The sequence below is a fragment of the Pristiophorus japonicus genome, chromosome 6 (assembly GCF_044704955.1).
Source record: "Pristiophorus japonicus isolate sPriJap1 chromosome 6, sPriJap1.hap1, whole genome shotgun sequence".
Classification (NCBI taxonomy): Eukaryota; Metazoa; Chordata; class Chondrichthyes; family Pristiophoridae; genus Pristiophorus; species Pristiophorus japonicus.
Genome location: NC_091982.1, coordinates 16,529,321 through 16,540,592, shown reverse-complemented (window position 1 = coordinate 16,540,592; position 11,272 = coordinate 16,529,321). Strand labels below are relative to the sequence as shown.

At 43.9% G+C, this 11,272-nt stretch overlaps 1 protein-coding gene across 1 annotated transcript in view; it reads left to right on the top strand.

The window, feature by feature from the left end:
- Positions 1-7,876: 7,876 nt before the first annotated feature.
- LOC139266083 (stAR-related lipid transfer protein 13-like) overlaps positions 7,877-11,272 on the top strand; it is a 77,067-nt gene continuing 73,671 nt past the window's right edge. Inside the window, exon 1 of the mRNA XM_070883936.1 lies at positions 7,877-8,140. Coding sequence (XP_070740037.1) covers positions 7,921-8,140 — 220 coding nt within the window. The 5' untranslated portion in view covers positions 7,877-7,920. The remainder of the gene's footprint in view (positions 8,141-11,272) is intronic.

The following is an 11,272-nucleotide window of genomic DNA, read 5'->3' as shown; positions in this document are numbered from 1 at the left end:
ACTTTGCACCTGTCTTCACCAAGGAAGAAGATGCAGCCATAGACAGTGAAGCAGGAGGTAGAGGAGATTTTGGAAGGGATAAAAATTGATAAAGACGAGGTATTAGAAAGGCTGGCTGGCTGTATTTAAAGTAGATGTCACTAGGACCGGATGGGATGACTCCTTGGATGCTGAGGGAAGTGAAGGAAGAAATCGTGGAGGTACTGGCCATAATCTTCCAATCCTTCTTCGAAACAGGGAGTGGTGCCAGAGGACTGGAGAATTGCAAATGTTACACCCTTGTTCAAAAAAGGGTGTAAAGATAAACCCAGTAACTATAGGCCGGTCAATTTAACCTCGATAATGGGGAAGCTTTTCGAAACAATAATCAGGGACAAAATTAACATTTACTTGGACAAGCGTGGATTAATTAAGGAAAGCCAGCACAGATTTATTAAAGGCAAATCGTGTTTAACCAAATTAATCGAGTTTTTTTGATGACGTAACAGAGCGGGTTGATGAGGGCACTGCAGTTGACGTGGTGTACATAGATTTCCAAAAGGCATTCGACAAAGTGCCAGCAAAGTTGAAGTTCATGGAATAAAAGGGACAGTGGCAGCATGGATAGGAAATTGGCTAAGTGACAGGAAACAGAGAATAGGGGTGAATGGTTGTATTTCAACTGGAGGAAGGTATTCAGTGGTGTGCCCGAGGAGTCGGTACTAGGACCACTGCTTTTCTTGATCTATATTAATGACTTGGATGTGGGTGTACAGGACACAATTTCAAAATTTTCAGGTGGCACCAAAATTGGAAGAACAAGTGCAGTGTCCAGAATCTGGAACCATCGGGACCGAGGCCATTCTGAATTCTACGTTTTTCCGCACTTTGGAACGTCTTTCTGACGTCACGAATCCGGAAACACGCGGTTTGGGTATTTCCGGATTTTGGAACGTCAGAAGGGTGGGGGGGGGGGGTGAGGGTGCTCGCTGAGGAGCTGTTCGAGCCGCCGGCCCCATCGATGAGGTCGTTGGGTGGGGCCCCGCCAAGGAGGAAGTGTTTGGGTGGGGCCCTGCCGAGGGGGAAGTGTTCGGACGGGCCCTGCCGAGGAGGCCCCGAGGTAAGGGCAACGGCGGCGAGGTGAGGGTAGTGGGGGGTGAAGCGAGGCCCGAGGTCAGGCAGCGGCGGGACCTCGAGGTCGGCGGGTCCGGATTCCGGAATATTTTACATATTCTGGATGACCCTGCCACCAATCGGTCCGGATTCCGGAACTCCCAATTTTGGACGCTGCACCTGTATAGTGAACAGTGAGGAGGATAGTGATAGACTTCAAGAGGACATAGACGGGCTTAAGAAATGGACGGATACGTGGCAGATGAAATTTAATGCAGAAAAGTGTGAAGTGATACATTTTGGTAGAAAGAATGAGGAGAGGAAATATAAACTAAAGGGTACAATCCTAAAGGGGGCGCATGAACAAAGAGACCTGGGGTAATTGTGCACAAATCGTTGAAGGTGGCAGCGCAGGTTGAAAAAGCAGGTAAAAACGCTTACAGGATCCTGGGCTTCATGAGTACCAAAGTGTGGAAAATATGATGACCATCTATCAAACACTGGTTCGCCCTCAACTGGAGTATTGTGTCCAATTCTGGGCACCGCACTTTAGAAAGGATGTGAAGGCCTTAGAGAGGGTGCAGAAGATATTTATGAGAATGATTCCAGGGATGAGGAACTTTAGTTTTGTGGATAGATTGGAGAAGCCGGTTTTGTTCTCCTTAGAGCGGAGAAGATTGAGAGGAGATTTGATCGAGGTGTTCAACATCATGACTGGTCTGGACAGAGTCGATAGAGAGAAACAGTTCCCAATGGTAGAAGGGTCAAGAACTAGAGCACAGAGAATTAAGGTGATTGGAAAAAGAAGCAAAGGTGACATAAGAAAAAACTTTATTACACAGCAAGTGATTAGGATCTGGAATGCACGGCCTGAAAGAGTGGTCGTGGCAGACTCAATCATGGCTTTGAAAAGGGAGTTGGATAAGTACCTGAAAAAAAAAATTGCAGGGCTAGGGGAAAAGGGAGGGGGAGTGGGAATAGCTGAGGTGCTCTTGCAGAGAGCCGGCATGGCTTCGATGGGCCGAATGGCCTTTTCCCGTGTTGCAACCATTCTATGATTCTAATTCCACCTATCTTTGTGTCATCAGCAAATTTGGATATGTGACTTCCTATGCCATCATCTAAGTAGTTAATAAATACTGTGAATAGTTGAGGCCCCAACACAGATCCTTGCAGGACACCACTAGTCACCTCCTGCCAATTTGAGTATCTACCCATTATCCCTACTCTCTGTCTCCAGCCAATTTCCTAACCAGGTCAATAATTTGCCTTCAATTCCATGGGCTTCTAACTTAGTTAGCAGTCTCTTATGTGGGACTTTATCAAATGCCTTCTGGAAGTCCATATAAATAATAACCATTGACATTCTGCTGTCCACTGCTTTAGGCACCTCCTCAAAAACATTATTCAGGTTTGTCAGGCGTGACCTGCTTGAAATTCATGCTGGCTCTCTCAGATCAACTGAAAATTTGATATAAAACATGCACTGCAAGGGAGGTCTCTTCCCTTCCCGAGGGTCCTTAGTCTTAAAGATACACGATCCATTTTAGTGTATCTGTTTGCAAGTCACTGTTTCTCTGCTATATTGCTGCTATCGGACAACGGAAGGTAATAAAACTTCTTGTAGCCTTCCTGACAGCTTTTAAAGCTGTACTGCAGCTGCAAACTATGCCTGTTCATCCAGTGAATTAACTTCATGTGCTCATTTGTGAGGATTTATGGGTATCCATATGGACATACCTTTATTTGTAGGATCTGGTGGAAGAGGATCAGAGACAGCTTGATAAGCACCTTAATATGCTCCAACAGGACCCACCTTTACGCCATCACCTGTGCGTACAATACCAGGCTCTCATCTCTGGAAATATCCTAAGACACTTGTATGTGGAGATAAGATTCCTGAAGAAGGCCATAATGTAACTATTCATATTTCTGCATATTCCCCACTTTAATTGTGGCCATTTCTTTAGCTGGCAGTCCAGCACAGTGCTGTGGAAGTCATCACCATCATAGGCAGCCCCTCGAAGCGAGGATGACTTGCTTCCACACCGAAAAGGGATGAGTTCACAGGTGTTTCAATGAAGGACCTAATATTCTGGAACCCGAACTATATCTTGAAGGGTGGAAGATGTCTGTGCGTGGATTTTTTTAACGTGTGGTGGCCGTTGCACACCAGCCATCACACGAACTTTGACAGAGCTAGGTCTTGGTCCAGTGGCAAGGATTAACCTGGATGACTGGAGACTAGCTCTGCTGCACGGATCTAGTGCACGCACACATCGCAGTGTGGGCTGGCCCGTGCTGCCCCTGGGCCCTCGCCTCTCCTGGGCCCCGTGCATTGCTGGAGGTGCTATCCTACGCATTGTGTAATACAGTGCGTTAGTTAAAGATCCCACAGTGCTTTTTGAAGAGTATTTAGAGAGTTGTTGTGTCCTGGCCAAAATTTCTCCTTCAACAACCACCACTAAAACACACAAATTACTCATTTATCTTATTGATGTTTATGGGACATTGGTGGCAGCTGTCTATGGTAACAGCAGTCACTGCAGTTCAGAATTAATCTTACTGTATGCGAAACGTCTTGTGATTTTTTTTTAAGGCTGTGCTAATGTACTATATGAACTCGAGTCTTTTTATTTTTCCTATTTGAAGTTTCCAGGCCCATTTTCTTTGTTAAGATTTGTGGCTTTTCTCTGGAAACTTGGTGCCCTCGTCAGTCAGTGTCCTTACAGTTGACAGGACTATTTATGATTGGAATCAAAGGGCCCTGACTATCCAACCACCAACTGCAGATTCATTATCTAATTGGCCAATTGGTTGTCCTTAGTTCTCGCTAAAGACATTCCAATTAAAGAACTAATTTAATTAAATTGTCAGCAGAAAAAAGAGGAGCAGTGTAACAGCCTCAGAAAGAGGAACAAATTGAAAGAAGCAGTCCAAAAACACACTGGTGATTTTTAGCTGTTCACTGAGAAAAGCAGAACAAACATATTTACCTCAAGTGCAGGAAGTGTCTGATCCTGACCTTGTACAGATCACTTGAAGTGCTGTAATCTACAGGGCTACGGACCTAAAGCTGGAAAGTGGGATTAGGCTGGATTGCTCTTTTTCAGCTGGCACACACATGATGGGCCGAATGGCGGCCTCCTGTGCCATAAATTTCTATGATTCTATGATACTCCAGAAAGCAATTGAGCAGGTCTGACGTGGAAGTTTGAATTCCTTCAATTTAATTATAGCACCTAACACATACTGACTTAATCCTTTACATGATGCTCGCTGAATCACTCACTACTTGTCTTGGAAAGTTTGGAGAGAGAGTAAATGCTTCAGGTGCAGTAGAATTGAATAATACAGAGCAGCTTTGATCCCTAGTCTTGGCTAATTTAGTTAATATCAGCTGGGTCAGCAGTGGCGGTCTAGCAATTGGCCAAAGCACCTGTGGGCAAAGGAAGGAAAAAACAGCCAGTGTTCCCACTCTAGTGATCCCTGCTAGAAAGATGCATGTATCTCGACAGTGGGTGAGGGCAGAATTGGGCTCAACTATGATGGCCCCCATAGCCAAATAGGCTGCCAAGAGTCATTGCCTGGATTGCCACATGAAGAAAAGTCTTTTGAGTGAGATTGGAGGACTGGCAGAGTCTATGGAGTCATACCCATTAATAAGTCGGCTCCTTTGTGAAAGGGGAGGAAAAAATGAACCCCTTCCAAAACAAAAGTTTGAAAAGACCCAGTAGACCAGTATGACTGTTAAATGGTAGGAGGGAGCTCAAGGCAGAGTGACAGTGTAGAATTTCCCTTTGATTGCTGCTGGAATTCATACCCCATTTTCTCTCACCTCGGTTGAGTCTGACTTGGCTGCTTTGCTTCCTGCTGCTGTCAACACACTGAAAATGATGCATCTTCTAATCAATTAGGGAAATGCAACCTGAGCCACTAACCCGTGGCAAGTGGAGCACAGACTAAACAAAACACTAAACGTAAAGGACAATGGAGACCTCACCTACTGAGTGAGAGTGAATTAGTTCACCCAGTGCACTGGTTAGCTTTTCAGAGGTCTTTCACGTTTTGCTTTTATTGACCATTGCAAGAATTGCATTGTATTACTCTAGGCGAAGAGCTTGTTGAAGCATGCTCTGAATCAAAAATTGAAAATTTACAAAACATTTTTGAAATGTACCTTTCTCTTTGGCCAGCTACTCTTACTGCCATGCCTTCTTGTGTTCATGCACTTTCCTGTGCTTGCCATCAATGTCACTGTGAGACTACCCAGCAGACCATGTCATTCAGGTGGGATGACAGTTTAGCTCTTATTGCACCCGAAGTAATGACTTAATATGTGTTGTGCTCCATTTGGAGACCTAGTTGGGAATTGGTGAGACCGTGCCAGTGTATAAACAAAGTCAGTTGATGAATGAGCCAGTGCTAGGATTCAAATATGTGAACTTCTGTTGTGGATTCAATTGTTACTGGGTCCCAAAAGAGAGTGTTTTAACACTGATTTCTGATCCCAGGGGCTTCTCCCATTCTGGTGAAAAAAGCTTGGAAGAGATTGTTAGCGCGCCCTTTCAACTGGAGAAAGTCATAAGGCATACATGCTGGGCAACAGATGACCCAAATAACTTAGTGATGTAATTCGATGCATTCACTTTCTGTCACTGAAGCTACCCAGCTGCAGAGCTGCTCGTAACTGATGTGGCGATGTAACTTATCTAGCTTTCCCATATGCACTTAAGGGGAAGCTAGATAAGCACATGTGGGCATAAGGAGCAGAAGGACACTCAGTTCTTTGAATTTGAGACAAAAGTCCTGAGCAGAAATGTTAATATATCAAATGAAGTAAAACGTCAATCCTAACATAGATTGGATGGCAAATACTGTACATGATTTGAAAGTTGCCATGTATCTAATTTGGATATTGTTCAAGATTCGGGTGCAGTCCAAGACTGGTTAATGAAAATGAACATAAGAACATAAGAAATAGGAGCAGGAGAAGGCCATTCGGCCCTTTGAGCCTGCTCTGCCATTTAATACTATTATGGCTGATCCGATCATGGACTCAGGTCCACTTCCCTGCCCACTCTCCAAAACAACTTATTCCCTTATCGTTTAAGAAACTGTCTATTTCTGTCTTAAATTTATTCAATGTCCCGGCATCCAAAGCTCTCTGAGGCAGCGAATTCCACAGATGTACAACCCTCTGAGAGAAGAAATTTCTCCTCATCTCAGTTTTAAATGGGCGGCCCCTTTCTAAGAATATGCCCTCTAGTTCTAATCTCCCCTATCAGTGGAAACATCTTCTCTACATCCACCTTGTCAAGTCCCCTCATAATCTTATACGTTTCAATAAGATCGCCTCTCATTCTTCTGAATTCCAATGAGTAGAGGCCCAACCTACTCAACCTTTCTTCATAAGTCAACCCCTCATCTCTAGAAACAAGCTTGTGAACCTTCTCTGAACTGCCTCCAAAGCAGTTATATCCTTTCGTAAATATGGAAACCAAAACTGCACACAGTATTCCAGGTGTGGCCTCACCAATATTCTGTACAGCTGTAGCAAGACTTCTCTGCTTTTATACTCCATCCCCTTTGCAATAAAGGTCAAGATTCCATTGGCCTTCCTGATCACTTGCCGTACCTGCATACTATCCTTTTGTGTTTCATGCACAAGTACCCCCAGGTCCCGCTGTACTGCAGCACTTTGCAATCTTTCTCCATTTAAATAATAACTTGCTCTTTGATTTTTCCTGCCAAAGTGCATGATCTCGCACTTTCCAACATTATACTCCATCTGCCAAATTTTTGCCCACTCAGTTAGCCTGTCTATGTCCTTTTGCAGATTTTTTTGTGTTCTCACACATTGCTTTTCCTCCCATCTTTGTATCGTCATGAAAATGAATTGTATTAAAATTGCCTCAGTGCCCTGGGCTAGAGAGAGGGAACAACTAATGAAGACTCTTGTTTTTGATTGCTGCTCAGTGACTGGACTGTGTGGATATCGGGTTACGTCTCAGCTGTGGATGTTCCAACCATGGTGGAATATCCCAATGACACCCACAGTCTAGGCCCCCACGTGACGAATGACCACTTGGTTGAGATATTGGATAACTGGTGACACTTGTGGAACCCATACACCAGCAAGAGTTTGTGGTGGGGGTGGGATGTGAGGGAGAATTCCAAGATTTAATTAGGAAATAACCCATGCCAAAAATATGAGGTGTGCTCCATTTGACGTGTAACCCCTCATCCGTCCAGTGATTGCACCTATGCAGCGTCTTCAGCAGCTGTGGATCTATGTGTGTGTGTGTGTGTGGCAGGGGTAACCACTCATCCGGTGATTGCACCTATGCAGAGAGTATTCATGCATCTATGGTTCTGTATCCCAGCATCTGCGGGAAAGGAGGAGAAATATTTTTAAAGACTCATTGTGTAAAGAAAGGTGATAGTGAAATGGGGAAAGAGCAGAGGAGTGGGAATAATTGGACAGCATTTTCAAATAGCCGGCACAGGCTCGACGGGCCGAATGGCCCCCTTCTGTGCTGCATGATTCTATTCAATGATGATCTTAGGATAGTTGTGCACAGTATGTTTTGGTAATCCCCCTCTCCTCGGCGCGTGGGAGGCTAAGTCTGGGAAATTGATCCATGATCTCATTTTGAGTTGTTGCTGACTTCAAACTGTGGCTTTGCTGCAAACTTCCCGCAGCTGCAGAAAAAAAATAACCCGTTTGTTCCAATAAGAGCGAAGTGAGCAGGACTGAGTGAGCAGACCGCCCTGACTCAGCCCCGCCCCGCCACTTTCTAGCGCAGATTGAGAAGCCCTCGCTGTATGCCCGGGGCGCCTGGGCTCGGAGGATGCCCAGCGCTGACCTCCGCAGGATACTCACACGTACACCGAGCGCACGTCCCACTTGCAGCCGGCTTGGGAGCTGCGATCTCGGCAGCGATGGATGGTTTTGAGCCGCCGACTGTCCCCAGGAGGACACGGAGTTTCCACTTTAAAAGCTTGCGAACATTCCTCAGCAAAATGAGTGACCGGCGGGTAATAGGTATGCGCTGATATATTTCTTTCTAAGACTTGTTTTTGTTATAAAACCACCCGATTGTGTTCATATAACATATTGTTTATATATAATAAAAATCTATAGTGTGTATATATATATATAATAAATATATATATAGTGTGTATAAAAATATATACATGTTGTGTATATATAATAAATATATATGTTGTGTATATGATAAAGCAAGATTCATTGAATTGTGTCTTGGATAGGAGTGTATGAATTTTTAATAGTTTCTGAATGCCTTTTTCTGGGTGGAATGTTATATGGTATAGCAGAGTTTTACATATATATAGGGCATATCCGATGTTGTGTTCTGACATCCTGGGACAAACGCGGTGAATTTCTACACTTACTGTATACAGTGCTGCCCGAGTGCTGCAAACTGGCACAAAAACTCTTGAGGGCAATGAAATGCCTGCTTCTGAGTAGATCTGACAACACATCCATCACTTGCCCGATATAAAACGTACAGGGCTGTGGTATTCGGCTAATAACAAACAAACATTCTGCTATTTGGTGTTAAAACAATGCCAAGGATAGCTTTGCCACATGGCGATGCCACATGGTTATCCCCAACACACAAACCCTGTCTCTCCATTCATTATAGATCTGTTGCATTTTCAGCATGTTTTTCTTTTAATATGATTCAAATTTTAAAAACGAGAATTATCCTAATTGTGGGACTGAGTGGCTAGTTGGAAGAATGTGTGATTTGAAACGTACTTCCGAGTTCTTACACGGTCAGAGGTTTGTCACGATGAAAGTTTAATCTGTTACATGCTGCTGTTTCATTTTCACTGATTACAAATATTGTTGCTGAGCATTGACAACATGGAGAGTGCCACTGAACTGAAAACCATTTGCACGATGTTCACTGCAGATATGTTATAAAAATGCTAAATGTTTTAGAACATTCAAAATGCTTCAAAGAATTCTGTGCTGGGTTGGCTGATCTCAGATAAGGCAGCACTTGGGCTGTTGCAGTACTTTGGCAACTCTGGACTTGGGAGGGGAAATCCTCCATTCCTGATCACTATCCAGTGACCCTGGGGAGATTTATAATGAGGTTGGGTACACGATAGACATGTGGTGAGAACAGGACCAGGCTTACCTGTGATCCTCTCCTTGCTGAATAGTCAACCCACTCTCTATCTAGACTCGCACGTAAATAATTGCGAGGATTTGGTATCTGGGCTATACCTTTTATTTCTGTATTAATGCCACATATTAACTTCAATAACTGTGATTATTTAGGAATTAGTTTAAATGGATGTCTGGGGAGTTGGCGGGGATGTGGAGTAAGATATTGCATGTTTTTTTTCAGTGGGTGAGAGAATGTTGGCTAGGACACTAGGATTATCTGTCCTTCCGAGAATAACACAGAGTGCCTCCCACTTCCATTCTTTGTAGCTCAAGGAGTGTGTCACCGCTCCTGGGAGCAACACTTTAAAATATGCCTGGATTATGTCAGCCAGGTTAAAGCAAATCCACTATCTAAGTGTAGTGCTGCAGGCACTCTTAAAGACAGTATGACTTTCACCTAACTTTTAGTGCCATATTTTCTATTCTAGAGTTATGAACAGTATAGTAAAGATCAGGATTACTGAGTGCAGCATCCTGAGAGCACAAAGGTATTATAATGTGTGCTCTTTAATCTACTCTACTAAATCACTGATCTAGTAAACCTATATATAAATACAATAAATGATAAACAGACTTATTGTGAAATATAAATGCTGAGGAGGGGGCGAGGTGAGTAAGATACTGTTTAGCAAGATGTAGACCTTGCCCAAGTGGCGAGTGTGGGCAGAGATTGGCTCAAGCTTGCGCTACACTGGCTCTGTCCAGCATCGATCCGCCGGATTTTACTGGCCCCGGGAATAGCACTGCCAAGGTCCGCGAGAGATGAAATGGAGGAGATGCAAACGAGGGGTAGGATATTGTTGCGACAACATTCATGAATTGCTCCATATCCCAGTCCTCCATATGTCGGTCACAGGGCACCCTGGAATGGAAAAGGCAGGCCCAGGTCTCATGATATAAATTTCAGTGGAAAATGTTAGTGGCAAACTGAAGTGTTTATGTTGTTAAGTTGAGATTTTTGATCTGTCATAAGGAGAGGATTTATCGTGGGGGATATTTTATTCCTGTCATTTAAGCATTTTGGTCTAGAAATTGGGTAACATTGGAAACCTGCCGGTAACATTGGCGGTCAAGTTTAACGGCCGCCGGCTGAGAGAGCCCAAGCAGTACTGCCTTTTTGGTACTGCATGCTCATTAACATCAGTGTGGTGTTGATTTTCTGGTGTAACGCGTTCTCTGCAGCGCTACTCTCAGAAGGAGGCCAAAGATCGCCTCGGTCTCCCGCTCGCAGTATAGAGGACGGGGAAGAATGGAGCGACCCGAACAGTTGCCGTACGTGCTCCAAAAGTATTAACTACCACCCGATGTTTGTGGATTTTTTAATAATTTATGAAATGTATACATCTGCATTATCTGTAACACTAATCTTTCCCCAATGGTTACTCTTGAAAGTGTCTAAATGTATCGTAATTATGCCAGCTCTTAGTGCGTCTTGCATACTCGACACAAAATAATAATTGATAAATAGTTGGTTTTGGAACTTTGAATAAATTATTTATAATTCCTTAAACTGTATAGGGTATTGGTAAGGCCGCACCTGGAGTACTGTGTGCAGTTTTGGTCACCTTACTTAAGGAAGGATATACTGGCTTTGGAGGGGGTACAGAGACGATTCACTAGGCTGATTCCGGACATGAGGGGGTTACCTTATGATGATAGATTGAGTAGACTGGGTCTTTACTCGTTGGAGTTCAGAAGGATGAGGGGTGATCTTACAGAAACATTTAAAATAATGAAAGGGATAGACAAGATAGAGGCAGAGAGGTTTCCACTGGTCAGGGAGACTAGAACTAGGGGGCACAGCCTCAAAATACGGGGGAGACAATTTAAAACCGAGTTGAGAAGGAATTTCTTCTCCCAGAGGGTTGTGAGTCTGTGGAATTCTCTGCCCAAGGAAGCAGTTGAGGCTAGCTCATTGAATGTATTCAAGTCACAGATAGATAGATTTTTAACCAATAAAGGAATTTAGGG